This window comes from Apaloderma vittatum, unplaced genomic scaffold (assembly GCF_000703405.1).
Source record: "Apaloderma vittatum isolate BGI_N311 unplaced genomic scaffold, ASM70340v1 scaffold7809, whole genome shotgun sequence".
NCBI lineage: Eukaryota > Metazoa > Chordata > Aves > Trogoniformes > Trogonidae > Apaloderma > Apaloderma vittatum.
Genome location: NW_009736935.1, coordinates 113,365 through 135,503, shown reverse-complemented (window position 1 = coordinate 135,503; position 22,139 = coordinate 113,365). Strand labels below are relative to the sequence as shown.

At 39.2% G+C, this 22,139-nt stretch overlaps 1 protein-coding gene across 1 annotated transcript in view; it reads right to left on the bottom strand.

Annotated features, from left to right (window-relative positions):
• Nucleotides 1-11,694: 11,694 nt before the first annotated feature.
• Nucleotides 11,695-22,139, bottom strand: part of RASGRF2 (Ras protein-specific guanine nucleotide-releasing factor 2) — a gene marked incomplete at its 5' end in the record, with an annotated part of 82,995 nt that continues 72,550 nt past the window's right edge. Inside the window, 8 exons of the mRNA XM_009877143.1 lie at nt 11,695-11,787; nt 13,293-13,361; nt 14,122-14,239; nt 15,667-15,746; nt 17,452-17,649; nt 18,195-18,279; nt 18,886-18,989; nt 19,654-19,714. Coding sequence (XP_009875445.1) covers nt 11,695-11,787; nt 13,293-13,361; nt 14,122-14,239; nt 15,667-15,746; nt 17,452-17,649; nt 18,195-18,279; nt 18,886-18,989; nt 19,654-19,714 — 808 coding nt within the window. The remainder of the gene's footprint in view (nt 11,788-13,292; nt 13,362-14,121; nt 14,240-15,666; nt 15,747-17,451; nt 17,650-18,194; nt 18,280-18,885; nt 18,990-19,653; nt 19,715-22,139) is intronic.

Here is a 22,139-nt window from a genome sequence, read left to right as displayed (position 1 = left end):
TTAACTGCGAGATGCACCTCCACTGATTTGCCTGCAAGGGCCCATTTAGTAACAGCCGAAGGAGAAAGGTCAATAGCAGCTCTTGTGCTGGGTTGCCCTGCTTGCCTGAACAACCCCTGAGAGACATGGAGAGCAGAATAAATCCACTTGTATGCATTCCAGGTGGAAACGGGTCAGAGAGGGAACGGAACCAGAATGATCTGAGATCACAATGGGCATTTATATTTTTTCCCTTTTACTTTTTAATTCGTGCATTAGTTCTTGACTCTTTCTAAGACAGAGAGGTCCAGAAGTATGAAATCTAAAAGACAGATATGTGAAGCCTCCCACTTAGAATTACTATAGCTACATAGTGATAAAGTACTGGAAGAAAAAACACGCAGTGGTACAGAAAGCAAAAGTGAATATCCATTCCATTCACCCAGCTCTGCTCCCACCAAAGCTCAGTATTTATTAACACAGACAGAGGAACACAGAGGCCAGTACTGTGCAGCTTTTAAAAATCCACGAATTTTGCTCTGTACATTTAATATTCCTTGAATTATACATAGCAATTTCCTAAGCTCAGACATCAGATTTTTGAAACTTTAAAAAACATAGACATGTCTCCTCCAAAATGTCATAACTTGTTTGAATTAATGAGAGCCATGCATACCCACCATAATTAAAACCAAAACAGCTATTTCAGATCAACGCGTCTGGACAACCAAGTGTTTGAAACACCCCCTCTTTCCCACACCTGCTTTTTGTCAATCCAACGCTATGTTTCTGGTATTGATAGGGAATAAAAATTGAAGAAAAGGATTGAGGATCTCTTGAAGCAACACAAATACAGAAATATGAACAGAACATATCTGCCCCTGTGCAGAAACTGCAAAGAAAACAGAAATGAGCTTTTCCTTTCATACACAGTGAGAGCTCCTTTGTAGCTGTGTCACATCTTTGTCTCCGGCTGAAAGTCCCCCGGCCTTCATTTAATGCAGAGCTTTGTGCACTAACACTTCTACAGCAGTCTCCATCATCTCTTTGCCAGCAGCACAGCCCCAACTCCAGGCTGGCAGCTCATGATGGAGGCACATACCTGCTTGTAAATTTTTGACTAAATGCAGCCTTTTCTTAAAGCCCTTGACCAGACCTTCACCTCAAAGTAGGTGATGCCACAAACTGAAGTGTTTGCTGTCTTACACAGATGTTTAATCTATTTGCCAGCTTAGAGCCTGGAAGAATAGCAGATGTAAACAAAACTCAGCCCGCTAGCCAATGTTGCAAACACCTGGCAATCAGTGGTAGCAAGTTCCCTTTCGATTTCTGAAGAATGTAACATTAATGCTTAAAAAACCTCTTGGTCTTACTCCTGTTCTTTGATCTATTTTGTGAGGAACTCAGTTACAGAAACAGTTGGGATGCTAAGAACCATCCATAAATAATGTCTAATTTCATCTCTGTCTAACCTAAATATTTATGTGAAATCTCCCAATTAAAATGCTGCCTTTCATTGCTGTTTCATTGCTTGTGCTAGGGAGGTAGCACTAGCTGAGTGTTAAATCTATTGCTATTCATATTAATGCCATCTGTCCCCACACAGGGAGTTCAACTGAAATTCAGCAATAATTTGTGCCCCATTGGAATTTGTTGTGGAAGCTGCTGAACAGAGACATTACCTATACACACCAGATGAAGGTAATTTTGTTTTATGGGAAGGTCTTTCTGATTAGCACATTTCTTTCAAAGAAAATATCTATAAAGTCAAATTTCCATATGTGGGAAATAATTCATTAGTAATCAAAACAGTCAGGATGGAATTGCCTAGTTATTCTCACTTAGTATATGTATCAAATTAGGAACTAAAGCATGGTGTATTTGTTTTGAAAACCTTACAAGCACACTAATCACTAGACTGCCTGCTGTTGGAGTTAGAGTTCTGCTATTGTACAGCTGCAAAGAGCCACTAGCCGTGACACCCTTGTAAGTTGGCAGTCAGCTTGACCCTGATGGAATGGAAATCACTGGTTTTCAAGTCGTATGGGTCTTTAATTCTTGAGAATCCTAAAGACAGACTTAGAATAATGCAGTGAATTATAGCATCTTGTGAGTAAATATAATTGTTTTCCAAATGGTTACCAGGCCTCTTACTGAGGTTTCCCTGTGACTGTGGATGTTCAATATCCACTTACATAGACTATATGCAGTCACTGAGATCTCAGACTGGAAAAACACTCTGCTTAGACATGGCATTCAACCCTTTACATCCCACTGAAGTTGATGGAATTTAAGCAAGTACTTGGTCCCAAGCATGGACACAAATCTGCCATGACCAAGTGCATAAATAGGCACAGAACAGTCCTCCTACAGTTAAGATTACTCCAAAAAAAGGCACCTTAAGGTGCTAATACATGTCTACTAAATAAAGAGCTCAACTAGTTCCAACCAAGATGTTAAAAATAACCCCAGTTATTTTAAGTTAGTTGTTCTTCACAGTATATCCACCACATACTATAGGAAAATTCTCTGTAGTTAGCAGTGTGTTTTCTGGCCAAAAAGAGAAAAAAACTTTTTCCTAAAAATTGAGTTGAGCCCTTGGGAGGGCAACAGAGCCATGTGGCCTTCAGTGCAATTGCCCAAGAAGTGAAAACAGCTTTGTTGCTGATCTCATTGCACAGTATCACAATGCATATGTTTTTAACTAGAGAGGCAGGACTGAAGGTAGGACTTGGATAGATCAAGTGTGTGAAAGGGGCAACAATACTGTTTCAGACAATTTCAGCCCTTTGAAAAGGTGCTCTTGCTTGACATTTTGGTGAAGCTTTTGTCTCTTTAAAAAATGGAAAAAAACCGGAGTATTTACATCTTGCTGAAATGTTATTTTCCTCTCAAGTGTGTACATAGAGAACATGATGACAAACATTACTGCTCTACAAGAGGAGACTGTCATCTTCACTCTTTGATCCAGTGGAGGATATTCATTCTGTTCTTCTACTGCTGCCACAGGTCCAGCCACTGCTGGTGGTGGAGGCTGACAGTCCAGCAGGACATTGCCTCCTCCTCAAAACACACCCTGTTTATGGACCTGTATTGCTAACACTAGCCTTTTGATAGGCATGGTTAAAGAAGGTTCAGATGGTTCTCCCCTTGGAGATAAATTTTTAACAGTAAATGAAATGGAATATACAAAATACATAGATTTAGAGCAGAATAGAAATTATTGATAGGACTCTGTGTCTTTTATGCTGGAAAAGTTACTACTTTTGATTTATGTGACACATTAGATACAATTTGTACATATTGTCCCCAGTCCGTATAAATGAAGAGCTTCCGGGAAGTGTAGTGGGAGAGAATACAAGACTTTAGTAATAATTATTGCTGTTTCTGACTCATCCATCTAGGCATGTGCACCCCATGACCATTAGTACAGTAAGATGGTGTATGATTCAAAGAAGCTTACACAGTGGAGTTGCTACTTTTAGGAAAACAATTTTGAAATGGCTTCTTACCAACCCACATCTACAGGGTTGGCTCCAGCAGTCAGGGTATTAGAAGGAAAACCAGTGATTATTTCCGTCCTCTTCAAAACCGGAAATGTGAGGCAAAATCTGCTTTTATCAAACTTTACTTCAGGCTATACACAGAGAGGGCCAGATGAGAAGTTTGGGTAATGAAGAGAGGGCCTTATGCTCAAAAAAACAACTAAGACTGGCCTTGCTATCCCTAGTGGAGTCCAGGGGAGTGGAGACTCGCCGGGCTGTCACAGGATGCAGCTGGGGAGGGAGCCCTGGGTAGGCAGGAGAGCCTTGCTTTTGGTCAGCAAAGACAAGGTCACAGGAGCTGGTGTGGTTCTATGGTTTGTGAAAGCTTCTCATGCCCAGTGACTAACTTTTGCCTCATTACCTGTGAAAGCTGCCACCCTTGCATATGCTAATATACAGATCATGCTAAATATGTATGACTAGAGCACTCGTCTCTCCACCCAAATCATACTGTGTGCCACCTGTGAGGGGGAGAAACCTTGTAATTTTGGAGATAAAAAGATGGAAAAAATGATCGTTAAGTTGGGAGAGAAGCTCCACACTTGATGGATCAGTTGACGGGCTGCACTCTCTTCCACCACCCCAGGCAGGGACGCCTCTCTGGGTAAGCGCCGAACCTTTCACCCTCTGGTGCACGTTACCCCTAGGTTGCTGCATTATTGTTTCTGCTAGAAATGTTAACTTTAACGAGTAGCTTTATTTCAGTTAGTGAATTTATCAATGGCAATCTCAAATCTGTTCTGTCACTGTCAATAAAGTAACATTTCAATTTTCATGAAACTGATCGGTAAAAATCCTTTTCTGGGATTCTGATTGATCAGGGCAGGACCTTTGCTGTTGCTCTGGTAGTCCTTTGCTGGAAATCTAGTAAATGGATCAGTGAAAGTCCTAGGACTCTGACCGAAAAATATTGAATCTATATTCCTTTTAGCATGACACCAGAGCATCAGAATACAACTTTCAAGGCATACTTAAGTCTTCACAGTTCTCATTTGTTATCTTTCTGTGTCGGCCGAGACCAATTTCATTCTTTTCTTCACAGAGCTGAGGATTTTGAACAGTCTGTCCCAGCTACCTTCCCCCTCTTTCTTCATGGCCAAGATTAAAAAGCACTGGGTTCTGTCAGATTTCCTGAAATTTGATCACTTCAGTGAGTATTTTGTTCTTTTCTTGCAACATACTAAAAGGTAGAAAAGAGCTGACCCTCTGCCAAATACTTCTTAAACAGCAATCCATGATCTTACTGTGCCCGTTAAGATTATGGAGCAGATCCTCCTGGAAGACATGTTGAAACATATGGAAAGTAGTGAGCTGAGGAGAAACAGCCAACACTGCAAATCGTGGCTTACTAATCTAGTGGTCTTTCATGATGGAGTAACTGCATCAGTGGACAAAGGAAGAGTTACAGATGTCATCTGTTTGGACTTCTGTAATGTCTTTGACATGATCCTCTACAACATCCTTCTCTCTAAATTGGAGAGATATGGATTTGATGGGTGGAGTATTAGATGGATAAAGAACTGCGTGGATAGTGGCACAATGTCCAAGTGAAACCAGTAACCAGTGGTGTCCCTCAGAGGTCCATACTAGGACCAATACTATTTGATATTTCATTAATGACATGGACTGTGGGACTGAGTGCACTCTCAGCAAGTTTGCATCTGACACGAAACTGAGTGGTGCAGTTCATTCACTAGAGGGAAGGGATGCCATCCAGAGGGACCTCGACAGGCTGGAGGACTGGGTCTGTGCAAACGCCATAAAGTTCAACAAGGACAAGTGCAAGATTCTGCATTTGGATCAGGGCAATCTCTGATATCTCTGCTCTGCTCTGGGAAGACCCCATCTGCAGTAATGTCTCGAGGTCTGAGGTGGGTCCAGAGGAGGACCACAGAAATGATCGAAGGACTGGAGCACCTCTCCTGCGAGGACAGGCTCAGAGAGTTGGGGTGGGTTGTTCGGCCTAGAGAAGAGAAGGGTCCAGTAAGACCTTACTGTGGCCTTTCAATATATAAAGGGGGCTATGAGAAAGAAGGAGAAAGACTTTTTACCAAGGCCTGTAGTGACAGGATGGGGCAATGTCTGTAAACTGAAGAGTAGGTTTAGATTGGACATAAGGAAGACATTTTTTATGATGAGGATGATGAGGCACTGGCACAGGTTGTGCAGAGAAGTTGCGGATGCCTGGAACTGTTCAAGGTCAGATTGGATGAGGTTTTGAGCAACCTGGTCTAGTTGGAGGTGTCCCTGCCCATGGCACAGGGGAGTTGGAACTAGGTGATTGTTAAATGTCCCTTCCAACCAAAAAAATTCTGTGATTCTATGATGATGGCCTAAGGAGAAAGATGTAAAACCAGTCAACTCTTTAGCATAAGCTTAATGAAATGGTTTAAAATGTGGAGAAAACAACTTGAAATTAAAATTATCCTGCAGTACTTTTAAACAGAGCTGCTTGGCAAGTATTTTGATTTTTTTCTTGTACTGAAAATATCTGACAACTTCAAAAGTAAGTTGCTCTTTCAGCCAATTTCAGTTTTTATATGTAACCAAAAATGTAAAAAGATTGCAGAAAATACGATTGCAAGGTCACAATACTGAATAGATGCTGATTTTAATAGGTCCCACCTCATACACTGTTACTGGTTAGTTACTTAAAATATGTTAATTCTTGAAACAAGTTATTTGACATCTTTTTATCTTAAAGAAATAACCCAGTTCAACAAAGGAAAGCGGTAACCAATGATTAAAGCATGTAACAGAAGCTGGAGATCTGGTTTTATAGTCTTAAAATCTATTAACTATCTGGCTCCAATTTGCAAGTAATTCTATCTCTCTGTGACTTGTTTCTTCTATCCCAACAAGGGGGACACACTATCCTTGCAAAGCTAGAATATTTTCTGCTTTTATTTGGGTATAAAATGTATCTATACTGTTCCTTTAAATCCAGAGCAGGACACTGGACAAAAGAAGGCTAGGGCTATTTAGACAGAAGTCCAAACCCAGGACAAGAGGACAAAGAAGTTATTCACGCTCTGTTTATATAACTCATTTCCTTTTCCCTAAGGAAATATTCTATTGAAATGGGAAGCTCTTAAAACACCTTAAGAAATTATATTAAAACTCCATACGCTCATAACTTCCTATGAAGGCAATAGAGGTGTGGAAAGGGAGATGCTTTTCTCAGCTGAAGGAGCTGTGTGTCTGGTTCAGTTTAATGTGTCACATGTCTCAGTCATTTGTTCTGTTCACTCTGCAGTGGATCAGCACTTCTAGCTGTACATGGAGTGGGCTTCATTTTCTATTCCAAGTTAAAACCAGAGTTATTCCCCATGATGCCCACAGCTGCTGCAATGCAGCATGAGTGAATAAAAGAATGAAATGCCATAATTGAAGCCATTCCTTCCCAGCAGAGACCCAGAATTTCCTCTGATATTTGCCCTTCTTATTAATGGCTTGTCCCTTCCCCTCCCAAGTTTCTCTGAAAGACCAATTCATAAGGAGTAGATTTAAATATTCACCATTGGGGGTAAAAAATACACAGATACCAGTAAGGACTATTGAAACTTGGGGAAAAAAAAGAATGTTTAATTAGCATATAGGCACAACACCCTGCCTGATATGCCTTACTAACAATACAAAGCAATAACCTCAGGTCAAAAGATAAGTTACAATACATGCAAAAACATCTGGATTGTGCACTAAGGAACATGTTAGATATAGGTACACCTGCCAAATAAACATACATCTATTCTCCTATAGAACAGAACTTCAGAGACTATTCCAAAAGTAAAGGTACAACAGAACAACCATAGTTGAGCAGCATATTGGACACAAAGCAACCTACACAGAGACATTAGACCTTTGGAGGCAAAAACTGTAACAGGCAAGTAACTGAGAGCCAGATCCCCACTTACTTACTTATCAAAAGCTCTCAGTGAAGCCTAAGGTATTATCAGAATGAGGTCTGAAGGATTTTGCCCTTAATGAATAACAATTATGAGTGGGTAAAAACTTCTCTATTGGTGGGAATTTTAAATCATATATGTAAGTTTAATGCTGATTAAGAGTGAAAGGAGGAAAGACTGAATATTGACACAGATAAAACAACATTTTTGTAAAACCCTTAATATAAATAATGATTATGAAGGAAAATTTGGGTTACATGTCCTGAAATGAAAATTAATGTTGTTAAAGTTAATAAATACCTTAAATACTTATGTTTCTTTTATCCTACAGAACAATAATCAGTATTAAGAACTAGGAAAGCAGAAAGAGGACAGAGGCCTCTTCCTTACTTTTAAATAAGGGCAATCAGTTGCAGTATCATCTCTCACTATTAAGCTACACATTTATGTGTTACAGGACTAGCCAAAAGAAAGGGACAGAATATACACATACTGCCACTGTAAATTTAACAGATCTATGCTTTCTTCACATGATGACTAATTACAGGCTCAGTCCACTCACAATACTGGTGAATTTAGTGGAAGGAGGAGAGGGGCAGGGGCAGGGGGCATGAAGGCTGGGGTGAAGGCAGCTCTAACCCCATATCAGCGTGTGACAAGTCTGTCACATGGAAGGGGATGTGTCTGTGCTGCTGCCCAGGTTGCCAGGTCACTTCGGGCTGAATCCGGGCTGCTACTTATGCAATAAAAAATTACTGCAAAACTCCCCTCAGACTTCGCTGGCAAATGTTCCAGTGGGTGAAATATGCTATCCCCATTGCAGCTAGCCAGCCCGTACACCCTGAGGTGTTTTAGTCTGGAGAGTGCGGAAGGAAGCAGCCCCTCCATGTTGCATCTGACTGGTGTAGCAGGGTTGAGGAGCTAAGAAAGGCAAGTAGAGAGGTGCTTCAGCCCTTCTCTTTCTGATGAATCCTGAATCGGCTGGGCTTTTTCAGCTGCAACTGCAGAAATGCCAGTCTGCTCTGCTTCCATGGTGTAAAACCTATAATGGACAAGATCCTAAAAGACAGCAAGATCCAATTGACAAAGTCCTCGCTTGGAGACATCCTCCCTAAAACACCGGAGGCGAACAGTAGGTGTTTTATGACCGGGATTTCTATCTCTATATGTTACGTGATATAGCTGTGGTGGGGTGGCACCCACCCAGAGAAGCTGGCAGCAAGGAGCTCCACAATCACTGTGCAGTGTACAGGGAGATCACTGCACTAGCTGGTTATACAGATGTACTAAGCAAAGCCTCACATAAAAGCAGGTTGTTGCTGCCTACTAACTATTGCCATAGCTCGAACACTGCGGCAGTGCTGTAGCAGAGGCACTCAGGCCACTCACACGTGAAGTGCACAACCCAGCTGGCAGTCGGACACACTGCTCTGCGCTCGTGGTGTAGGACTTCTGCAGGACAGCTCTTTTCCAGCTTTGGTTAGGGTTGCAACACTGGATGGGGTCATGGGTAACAAGACACATGCTCACTTCTTTGAGCAGTCACCTTATTGTATCCCCAACCAACAAGATTAATACGAATCACCAGCAAATCAAACATCACTGTGCCCATATCCTTTTTGGTTTTGTTTTATTTTGTTTTGTTTTGCTGCTCTGAATGCAAATCCAGTTACTCTAGAGATTCTAATCTAAATTGTGCCACTGACCCAAGAGGTAACTTTTGGCATATGAATGGTATATGCTTTTCCAGAGGGGCTGAACTACCACATTGTCTACTGGTTTTAAGATACAGGTGCTCAGCACCTTTGAAAAAACCCATGTCTAATCATTCCTCTTCCTCTCTGTCCTTCTGTAATAGTGTAGCACGAGCACAGCACCACCTCTGCATACTGCAAGCAATAAAATGCTTTGAATGTTCTGAAACTGAAGAATTGATACACACAAATAAAACAGAAAACAACGGACTGTGAAAAGAGTAAGATGAAGAGTTGCACCCTGTAACCCTAAGAACTTCAAAGAAATTTGGTAAAACGGGGCACAGGCAGATAAAGCAGCAGTTAATAGCATACAACAGAGATACCACTTGACACTGACTGTTGTTACACATTTTCTTTGTTTACAGAGAAACAATAAAACCCAGTTAAGAAATCACTTTTTGGACCACTTTTTCCCTGTCCTTTCATTACTTCAAAGTGGTTTATGAAATTACCATATGGTAACAGCTTTTGTACAGAAAATACACAGTAAGTAGGTTTTGTGGTCCAAATAAACCATGCTTTTTATTTTTCATATCATGCATTGGGATGCAATCAGCTTCTTGTCATTCATTCAAAAGAACAAGCACACTCCTGACAATAAAAATCTTCTTTAAGTAGCATTTTCCATGTTCATTTCTACAGCAATCTATAACCAGAACTATTTAATATGTTTCTGGAATTTCCTTTTCTGTTGCTGTCTGCTTTTCTAAATGAGGATTTTTCTAGTATTTATGACATTTCCTCATGCAGTTATTTAGAAAGTGACAGTCCTTGTGCTGAAGAACCTTAATGAAAATTACAGTTGCTAAGGTACATTTATAAATGCTAGCAGTTACACTCAGACAGAACAAATGAAATTTATTGTGCAGCTCTGGGCTGGGCCAGCAATACAATTAAAGTGCAAATAAAGACAAGAACCACAAGCCAGGCAGAACCGTTTTTCATTGCCAGTGTTAAGAAGCATCATGACTGTTACAAGAAATGTCAGATCAAATAGGCCTAGGTCACAATCTGTCTTAAATATCAGTCTCCCTGAGAGGATTTAAGGGAGGTATACAGTGATATAGCCCTATTTCTTCAACTGGCTGAGTATCATTGGAAAAGTAAGGACACTTTTCCAGCCAATTTTTTTTCAACAGTGCTAATACCTGTGCTTTATACTGTGATGTACTTTAGAGCATGCATTTGAGCTCAGTTTCCATGCAGCTACAACAGGTCATTCTTGACTGGGAAAATTTAAGAAGTAGCAACTAGCTGTAGAAATGACATCAGTCTACCTGGTATGTCGTAAAAGCATAGGCTTTGAAAACATTTACAAATAGCACATTTTCTTAAACATACGCCCATATGCAAATGACAGTTACTAGCTCAGATAAAAATACATAGTTTATGTTTGCTGGCATTGAAAGTTTGCCACTGATGTGAACAATTTTAGAGCTAAGTCAGTGCCGAATGGCTGAATAAAAAACAGACATTTTTCAAACCACTTATTCCACGTAAAACAAAACTGTCACTCCAACTCCTTGTGTTCATTGCTGATCACTACCCATTGCCAGATCAGACGTATTTTTCTCCACAGTGTGTCCAGAAAGTGCTCCATAGCCTGACTTGTCAGAAGAGCTGCAGGAGGTGCAGAAAAATAAAGTGCCTTTTCCAGGTCTGTGTGCAACGTGACTAACCATCCCATCCATTGTGTGTCCAGATTTCTCAAGTCACAGGTATAGCTCCTTAACTTTTACTTCCCGCTGAAGCTTCCAAGGCTGGTAACTATTTACAGCTACTCAGCTAGTTCATTTGCTTTCCATGCCGTAGACACTCTCATTGTGTATTAATGAAAAAATATTTACAATGCATTTATAGGTAAAATCAGTCACCTTAGAAAAGGCTGACAAGACATTTAAAAAAGATAACATTTTATAAAGGGTAGCATTAAACGTATAGCAAGTATTTTGAACAACTGCAGATCTGAAGACACTAGATGCTACCTTAATGTCACTCCAAGATAGCAGATGACTATTAAGATCCTATTTTTCAGTGAAATTAACACAATATGAGGACACCACTACCATTACTGCCTCAGTGAACACATAGGTAGCCATCTACCCAGACCACATCATCGCCATCTCATTTTGCTCATTTACCTTAATATACCTGCGTATATTATCACCATTTATATCTATCCCCTTAATTTGTCATATAAGATGGTTACAATCAGTACCCGTTCACAGGAAAGTCTCCTATTTTCCAGTAAATGCATAGTCCCTACTGCAAAACATTATCTTTGCAAAGCAGTGATCATTTAATCTAGGCAGGAAGTGTCTTTGTCTTCCACCTCTAATGCTCGTTTTTGTTGCCTGAGAGGGAAATGCTGTGAGGCTTTGGATCTCTTATTGAAAAAGAGAGCGTGCATTCTTCTCAATATTTCCCTTGCTGTCTTTAGGACTTGGCATGCATGATTGTGTTCAGTGTACTAAAGCTTTCTGTAGGCTCTGAGACAAAGCTGGCTCTTCAGGCGGGGAGTCTGGGTTCAATCTTCAGGGAAAGCTCATACAAGGTATCTTCATCTATGATGAGTGTCTTGTCAAGTAAATAGTGAGTGACCTGGAATGGAGAAAACACAGATGAACAGACTGTATGTTATCTCCGCAAATATTTCTCTGTTTTCCTTTTACCCTCCAGGCCATTTCAGATCCTGACATCCTGTCCTGGGTTTGAGCTAAAACCTAGTCCTATTTAGTGATTTTTACTTTTCAGTTTAATCTCTTCTAAAAGGCTGTATTTTCTGAAGTTAGCAGCATGTTTCTGTTGACAGTGTGTGCTGCTAGCCGTGATAGTACCTGATGCTTACAGTCACTGCCTGGGACTAGGATGCAGAAAGGCTCTTGCTGCTATTTATTCCTACAGTGACCAAGGCCACTGCTGGCTCTTGTGTGCCACGCTGGGGGTGCCAGGTAGTAAAGGGGGGTCACAAGGAAGTAAAAGGTTGCATCTCCAGCAGGTAATAGACAGGACAGTGACCAACGAGAGTATTCCATCCCATATACGTCATATTTAGTATAAATTGAGTGATCACGAGAGTTTCTGCCCTCTTCTGCGATGGCCAGCGTCCAGAGAGGACTCCATTTGACCGCCTGCTTTTGACCCGGATCCTGAGTTCCCGAATCCAGCTCCCTGTATCCAGCTCCTGCTGCCGCCGCTGAGCCTGGGGCTGCCCCAGTGCCTCCTGCTCTGCAGCATCAGTGGGGATTGATATCAGGGGAGGGAGTCAGGTTTGATATCGGGCTATTATCTATAGTTGTATATAGTTCTTCACTTTTATCATTCCACTATTATTTTCTATTATTATTGTTTCATTAAAGCTGTTGTAGTTTTTTTTCTTCTCTAACCCGAAAGTCTCTCTGCTTCATTTCCTTTTCCTTCCCATTTGGGGGGGGAAGAGGGGGTTAGAGAGCGTCTGTCCGTGTTAGAGGCCAGCCCAGCCCTAACCCTCGACACACCCCCTCTCATTTTCTTCAGAAACACAACAGCTTCTTTGAATGGTGTAAACCTGCACCAGCACTGCTCTAGGAATTAAGTATGGCATGTTAGGAACAAGTAAATACTTAGCCAGGTTACCTAAACCCACTCTTCTGGAGTCTGAGATGAAATCTTCTCTGAAGACACAGACTGGCTTTAGGCAAATTTTCATCACTCCCACAAGGGACAGGGGAGAAAGAGTTGCACAATGCACATAGCATCAGCAGATACTCAGGCCATCTCCTGTCTCATAATCCCAGGATTCTCCAATTCCCTGGAGAATTTTGCTTAAAACTGGACAGGAAGAACACATTTCCCTTTGAACCTGATCCCTCGTACCCCAGAACCGTGAAGGCTGCAATCCCAAGACAGCCTCCAGAGAAGGGAGACTTGTTTCTATATACAGTGTCCAATAAAAAGTTTTCAGCAGGGTGAGGGTATTACAGAGTACCTATATTTCTGTCTATTCTCTCTGTGCATGGGAGCAGAATACATTGATTTTAGCTTTCAACAACAGTTCTATCTTAGAACTAATTGCTACCACAGTTTTTATTTCATTTGTAGGTTACAGTGCCTAAGAGGAGCCTTACCTTCTGCTGATGCTCTATGCGGTAGGAGGTCTGCTGGAACTGGCGTATTTCCCTGATAATATGCGAGATCTTCCAAAAGAATACATGTATATCAGTAAGTACAACAGCATTTGGACTCCAGCTAAGACATATAAGGCAAGAATTTTGCACTGAATTATTCATTTATGTGGGGAGGAGGGAAGAAAAGGGCAGAGATTATCTCCTAACAGCTTCCAAGTATTTCACTTGGCTAAATTAACCATTTATTGTTCAGCCTCAAGTGATTCACCTTGTCTCTCCTCACCCCAGGCTGATAACCTCTCTCTTTTTTGCCTTGAGTGACTGCTGCAATATGTGGCCATAAGAAGGGCATTAAGCTGAGATTAGAATAGAAATTTCCATGCTTTCCTCTGGGGAGCTGTTACAAAACAACGTTCCATGGTAGTTGGAGAGAAATCAACTTTAAAAAGCTTATTTAGATAGACCCTCGAACACTTGAAAAGAAGATTGTGATTTCTGCTTTCTGGTGAATCACTACATTCCTTTAATTTTGGTTATTTCAAAAAGCCATTTGTTGCTCTTTCACGAGCTTCAGACAGCTGCTTTTTCTGCCTGGCATTACTCAGAGAGCAAGCTGGAGGCAAATTAACCTTGTGAAAATTCTCAGTTTACCAGAAGGTGGTGATAGAGGCTGGGTCGAGTAATTTCTTTCAAGTAGCTACCTATCTTGCATGGTGCCAATACACTTGTATGTCTTATAAGTTAAATTCAAATGAGTTACAATTCAATCAATAACTAATTCAGATAATTAAACATCTGTTGGAAAAGCATGTAAGGAACTGGAAATTACCATTCTCATTTTGGAAAAATTGACAAGGCCTTCCTCAGTGAAGTTTGGTGTTCCTTCTTCAATAAATGCCAAGTCTGTCAGGTACATTCCAAGGTAGGGAACAGCAGGTGGGTTACAACTGTAAAACAAGAAATCAGCATATTTGTCTGTAGCTAAATTTGCAAACTAATCTTTTTTATAACTCATACAAATTGGTTCATACTTAATGTACTTCTAATCAATGGGTCACATTAATTTCTAAGACAGTGTCTCTGACTTCCTTTGAGTTGTATTTTCTCTGCCTGTGACAAACTGAATCCCTTCTGTCCAATGTCTAATACTCATGGCACACAATCTTTAGTAAAAGGTAGAAAAATAGCATAATGGAGTGAGAGGAGGGACAAGTAAACTCTGAAATCAGAGAACCTTTGAGCATATTTCAGTGCTGGCTGCCTGTAGACAATCTCAGAAACAGACCCTACGCACAAGCTATAAATGCATGTGAACATGCTTCTAAATGGTGGATGTTCTGCAGCTGTGCAAGGATCCTAGTACAGCTGGAATACATGTATGTGTGTGCATATATGCACGTATATACATATGTATGCATATATATAGGTATACACCATTCTGTCAAAGTTTGTTCAGACCTCCTCAACAGTGAACACAAAGAAGAGAGAGAAAGAGAGAAGAACTAAAAACGATCTGGAAAATCATGTACAAAGACCCTAGAGAATAGGGACTTCTTATTGGAGGGACAGGAGGAATGGGATAATAATTGTTGCTTCTCTAATGCAATAATCACTGTTTCATGCTCAGTGAATCTTGCCTCACCACAAGTAGTAGCATACTTGATTTTCTGAAGCCCTGGTGTAAGAAGAATGCAGGGTGATGGCTGTACTGTTAACTTAGGCAGACTGCTGACAGTGCTTAGCTGTGCACTTCATTCTGGTTATTTTTCATAGTCTGAGGCAAGCAATATACTAACTCAAAGGACTACTGCGCAAAAAAAAAAAAAAGTAGGCTATTTTCCACATTCGCAGACTATATGGGGCTTGGAGGCTATAGGAGAGGAAATATTACTGTGCATTTGTCTGCTTTTATGTTCCTTTCACCAGCTACTGGCCATTGTGAGAAACAAGATAAAGGGGTGATCTGACTCAGGCTTAGTCCTAAATCCTAAACTTCTTATCGAGAACCAGGACTCTTCGTAATCTTGTTTTTGTATAAGAACTTTTATTTATAAACCTGGCTTTACACTTATTGAAAAAGTTTATCAGTTTAAGTAAAAACCCCAACAGGGAACATTCACACAGAATAATAGTTTAATTTGTTTCAGTAATTCTCTAGAGATATTATATTTATCCATCAGGGCTACTGAATCGTAGGATATTCAGCAAAACAATAATGCCAAATAGAATAAAAACTAGAATTTAAAAGGTTATTAGGTAAAAATATTATCCAATATTATATTAATTATTAAACTTAATCAAAGCCAATTCATCTTTAACATGTACCATCTACAGCTTATAACAAAACACAATTGTGTATTGTAAGGAAACATACTTTTTGAGTGTTTCTCTAAGGTTTTTAAATCTTCCTTCAGACGATACAGTCTTCTGAAGCTTGTCCATGAGAGCTTTTGTCTAGAAAGAAAATGCATTACATATGTCATTGCTGTTGCACATAAATGACTGGGATTAGATTTTACAAAAGGTATAATTCACTTAGCATCTTCATCCAGTTTTGAAAAGCAATAACATAGGCATTAGGAATTTAACTTCATTGCAGTTCCTGGTGTATTTCTGAAAATGGAAATTAGGCAGCAATAAAGATTTTCCTTTGAGTAATACACAGAACCTGTATCTATGCTATAGTATTATTGGCCTGCAAATTCAGGAAGAAACACAAATTCATTAAATTAATGGTCAGCAGTTCAGTTTACTGACTGAACTTAATATAAGAACTGTATATATGAATGAACTGTATATAAGAATATAATGAATTTGATCGTACATGTTGCTGAGGATCCTCAGCTGCATTTCCTAAAATTAGTGACAGCAAAAGATGTTTACTGTCTTGCAGTTTGTGCTAAGCTGGTTTTGCCTCTAAGTTTCTGATAAAAGCTGAATATGTGTTTGAAAATATATTACTGTTTTACACAGATTACTTTCAGTGGGCATCATCAGAGCCTGCTTACTTCATAAGTGAAATAAATTTGCTTTTCAGTCTATTTATGGTATAGATTTGAGGCAGTATAGAAAATCATGAAAAAAATGGTCATTTTTGAAACCAAATTTCCAATTAAGAGAAAGCTGTAGGCAGAAAGTGACACCTTCTTTTTCTTCTAAATAACAGGCTTTTCAAATGCTCAGATTATGTTTTCAGTATGTACTGGAGAACTGTGCAACAACATTAATAAGTTGTGTATTCGGTGGTGGGTTTTTTTTAATTGAGAAGTTTAAAAATCAAACAAATTCTAAACAGTTTTTTTTGGGGGTAAACTCATATGACAGTTTGTATCGAAAGGATTTTTAATATACTTTTAAATAAAAGAACGTAGCACCAACTATAAAGCAGCTGACAAAAAGCTGACTGGAGAAGGCAGCACAATCAGAATGTATTTTCAGTGGATTTCATTGCTGGGTGTGCTTCAGTGCTCTATAAAAGCAGAAGAAACATATGGGGGGGGAGATGGAATGATAAAAGTCTACCTCTTCCTTGCTTCCAATCAGCTGGAGCAAACTCTGTATTCAAATATTGCCTAATTTACACATGATTGGCTCTGTCCTACTGCCCTCCTTACTCTGCCATTCCATTATACTAAAATACTCACTTTAAAAAAAAAAAAAAGCAGAAAGCTGAGATTTAAATAATTCGACCAATTCCTCCAAACCATTTAAAATGGAGGAGATAAAAGACCTGCTGACCTTTTCCACTGACTTTCTGCACAGGCAGGGAACCATAGTTCCTATTTTAGACACCTGAGCTGACTTCAGTTGCAGCTAGTAACTACATAGATGTGTACGTCTGGAAATATCTAAATTTAGTTTCTCAAATATTTCAATACTTTAGGCTCAAGTCATAGTCTTAGGCACCTGGTAATTCTGTTGAAATGAGTTAATTCCCACAGATACTTAATTAATGATACATATTTTTTAAAAAAAGATTACTTAAATATAAAAGACATTGACATCAATCACCACTACCATTTGGTGATCCCAGTAAAGAGTCAGAGTATTGTAAAGCAGGAATATTTATGGAAGTAATTCTACCTCAAGATGTTGTTCTCTGAACAGCACACTCACCAACGAAATCTAGGAAACTTACTTGTAATCGTATCTTTCTTACCTGTTTGGATACTTTACCCCAGGTTTTCTTAAGTCTGTAGATTGCACTTCTGTTCAAGGCTGACGTGATTTCTAACACACCATTGTAATTGTGCATACATCGACAAATATCAGCTACTGCTACCCACTTTTCAATTGAGTTAGCCCGGGAGCTGACATCAGCATAATTCATGATTTGGGAGGCAACAAGGTTACTCATCTGACCAAAGAGGAAGAAATTTAGGACATTTCAATACAATCCCTCTCAACACACAACTATTTAATGAACAAGGCGGGAAAAAAAAAAAAAGTGTAACAGATCTTACATCAATAAAACTAGAGAAAGTGTATTAAGAGCAATGGGAAGTACCTCCAATCCAACAACAATAAAAACTGATTGGGAAGTCTCACAGTAAAACTCAAGGAAAATGGTAAAGAGCAAAGATATGGTTGGAAATACAAAGCGCATTCATTAAATAGAATCAGTGTTGTATTTTCACTTTCTTGAGAAAATTTAGTCTCTTCTGTAAGCAACAAGGCATTACAAGACAGTTGAGAATGTTCTACTGTCTTAAATTGCCACTAAAATACTGAGAACAAAAATCTTCATGCTTTGATTTAGAAGGTAATCACAAAAAGGCTGTAACATTGTTACTACTAGATAAGAGGATACATGACATTGTAAAAAACTGTATGTTTGTTCCAGAGGTTATAGACAGTACCAATAGAGTTCTTAGACAGTGATCTGTATTTAAAAGTACTTACATCATTAAAATGTTGGCTAGTTTTCATAATATAAGGTGTTCTCTCATTTTTATCTACTTTCATCCAGCCCTGCCCAAGAAACTCCCTGGGCATTGAGGGGAGAGAAAAAAACAAACAAAAATGTTCTTAATAAACACAGTACAGAGTCTCTGTGTGTAACCAAAGCCTAATCAGATTTCAAGAATACCTAATTTTTTTATAAGCTAATAACACAGTTTTACATTAATTCTCGCCTTTCACTACTTTTTAACGCTGTCTGAAGGAGTCAATATTATAAAGAAGATTTATTTTTCTTTTAATCCCCTCCCCCTACCTCCTCATCCTAATTTTCAGCATCATGACACCATTTGAAATTGTCCTTGTTAGCTTACATGGTTACATCCATGTTAAACTGCTATATGAATGAAGTTAATTTGACACTTCTTCCCTATAGACTTCCATACTATATTCACCCTTCACTAGCCCAGAGCCTTAGACTACAGATTTTTTTTTTAGCCAAGAACTCATTCTTTCAAAATATGATTGAACTACAGGGGAGTTAGAGGCAATGATAGAAACAGCTGAAGGATGTTTTCCTGCTAGATATGCAAACCTCTTTGTCAGTAGCAAGAATTAAGTGTAGTCCCTAACACTGCCCGTCAGTAACTCACCCACCATACTCACTTCACTCGTTTGTAAGGAGAACACTTACTCATACGGTATGCTTCGGAAAACTACATGATCTAAAAGAGTTATTTGCTCTGCAAGCTCCATGGCTGACAAAGTCTCAAAGCACTCTGGTTTTGGACAATCTGACTGCAAAAGTAAGGAGAACACTTAATGATGTCTTTCTGCGTCAAAGGACATTTCAAAGTACAGGGTATTAAGAACTTCATAAGAACTTTTAACACTGAGTTGTAATTAACTTATTTTCTACAAAGAAATAAGAATTAAGATAAACAGTTAACAAGGTAAGGGTATACATTAGGCTGGCAGATCATGGGAAAACAGGCACATACCAAGCCATGAGTACGTACTTGGGTTAATTAAGGTTTGCGCATTCTGTGTTATTTTCCACATAATCACTCTGAACCTAGGTCACTGCCCACATCTCCTTTGGAATAATGAAATACATTTATGACATGGCAGTGACTACAGTTTGGAGGATGGGCATTGTCAGTCAAGGCAAGCTACATTTCTGATGGCATCTGAAATGGCAGACACTTATAATTTCATATATACGAATATATTTTCCCTTGGATTTTTCAAAGCAATTTAAATCCGAATTCTGAAGTTTTTACCTGTTCAGCTTTGATTGCTCCAAATTCTTACTTTCTCTAAACTGAAATGTACATTCTGGATATAAAAGAATGGTATTTCTGTCCAGAGTTGTAAAGTTGCAGTTGTGCTACGTTTTATTGACTTAAAACCACAAAACTTCCACAGAAGTATTTATGTTTGAATTTCAAGATGAACTTACCATCTGAATGATATCCTCTATTTTTAAATGCGTATCATCTTGATCATCCTGAGAAAGAGCTCTGGAAAATTAAGCAGCAGAACATCTTATATAAATAAAATTGTCTCTGGTTTTAAGAAAACTAATTGCACATCGGCAATAATGTTTATTTAAAATAAATCCTAAGGCTGTAAGTGAAGAGGTAAAGAAAAAAAGAAATCTGGTACCTAAAATCTCATGTCTTATTTGAAGTAAAAGTGTAGAAAATGGTATGACATCAGTCTCACATAAGGTAAAATGAATGTCATGGCGGCTTAAAATGTCTGAGCTAAGAAAGCATAAACGGTAGAATAGTAAATGACAAAAACTACTATACTTATTTGCTGATTATATTGATAAAGTTTCTCCCTCTATCCTACTTTGACTTCAGTGCAAAGAGGTTCAGTGGACAACGAAAAATTCTCTTTTCAAGAACAGGACTAGCAATGCAAACCCACAACTAAATAATAATAATATTTAATCAGAAGCTCTCTATCCTGAATAATCCTAGGAAACCTAGAGGTGGAAAATTACATCTCAAGCCTTTTATCTGATTGTTAATCTACAGTGCTAGATATATTTTGCGGAAATGTTTGAAAAATCAACATTTCAGAAGGTGAAGAAAACACAGCAAAACAGGCATGCATAGAAGAGTGATTCACTGGGAAGTGTTACTGTCTATTGGCAGTATGCTGTTCTAGTCAATGTCCCACACACAGAGCTGTGACTGCGGAAGTAAACAACAAACTGCTAGCAGATTTTACTTGTAGCACATACAAGTATTTGATTTGCTTTCAGTAATGCAAGTATTAATCCATGCTTCCAATTCTGCTATAGAAAACCTGTGATTAAGGTCCCTTCCAGCCTAGGCCATTCTATGATTCTATGATTCTAATTAGGCTTATTTCAGAGTAAGGGTTCAAAAACAAATCCAGCAGAAGTAACAAGTATTCATCAGACCCCATGTACCCTGATGTAGTATCTTGGCACGTAAGTCTAAGGTCCTACCCTTTCATTTGGAAAATATAGATTCAAATAAACCTTGAATAGACTGGATTTATATAGTATAAGGAGAAGAAGATCTAGGGAGAAGGAAGAGTATGTAAAACACTACCTACAAAGACACGAATATTATGGCAAGAAGTCACTGGACTGATTTGCATCAGGGGAGACTTGGTTTCAGCACATTAAGTTCCATTTTCCAACAGCAAGTATAGGTGAGAACTGAAACAGCCTCTCTGCAGAAGTTCCAGAGTGTTCATTCAGTGAATTTTCAAGGAAAGTTTAGATAGCTATTTCATCCAGTTCTACTGATCATTCCAGAAAGCACAGCAACTGGACCAGGTATTTTCTCATGTTCCCTCCAGTTCTTTATTTTTGTACCCTGTAGTAACAGACTTTCCATGTAGTAGGGAAAAGGTTAAAAGAAAAGGATTATATTGCCTGGAGACGTTAGCTATGAGTGTAAGATATGGAATTTGTACTATGTGGGTGGGGAGGAAGTGTTAATGCTTAGTACACTAGGTTCTTCTGTTGTGGTTGCTGTTGTTTCCAGTTTGCCAAACTGGAGGACTAGGTTACAATCAAATGCAGATACACAGAGAAAGGATCTGAGAAAACTCCATGCCTATCAAATCCACAAAAATGTCCCTTTCTTCATAGGAGTTGGAAACACCTTGTGTCTGATAGGCAAGCCGTGTGAAGTCTTGAGTGTCTACTTCTTCAGGAAAACTCTAAGCTTCTCCAGATAATAATGGTTTGCAGCCTCAGCCACTGTAAATAGACTGGCAATCTGTCTTTCTTGAGCAGCTTTTTTAATGATGATTCCCTGCAGAAAGGTATTGTTCGTTGTATGATGAATCAAGTGCTTCCTGGCAATTAAAAAAAACATGACTCGCCCTTCTGCACTAAGTATTCTGAGTAATCTTGTAAACTCTTCATCTGAGTTCCTTAACATATAATTTTATATTGGCTGGAGTTCTCTATTTTGATACAGAAATGACTGTATTTGCTTAATACAAAATGAAATAGGAAACACAAAATGCTTAACTTTTCACCATCATTGCTTCCTGGTACTCCCTAACAAGATGTCTCACATTTTATGCAGACTTCCAATGCCCTGTTCTAAAAAGATGGCTGCTGCATTTTCCCTGACACAGTGGCCTCATGAAAAAAACCTCTTCTTTTATCCATAAATGCTTTATGCTTATACCTGCAGAGGACAAAACATTTCTAGACTGGATTCAGAATCATAGAATAGTTTTGGTTGGAAGAGACCTTCAAGATCATCGAGTCCAACCCTCATCCTAGCCCTAAGACACCACTGAGCCATGTCCCTCAGCACAACACCCACCCTTCTCTTAAACACCTCCAGGGATGGTGACTCAACCACCTCCCTGGGCAGCCTGTTCCAATGCCTGACAGCCCTCTCAGTAAAGAAATTCTTCCTAATATCCAACCTGAACCTC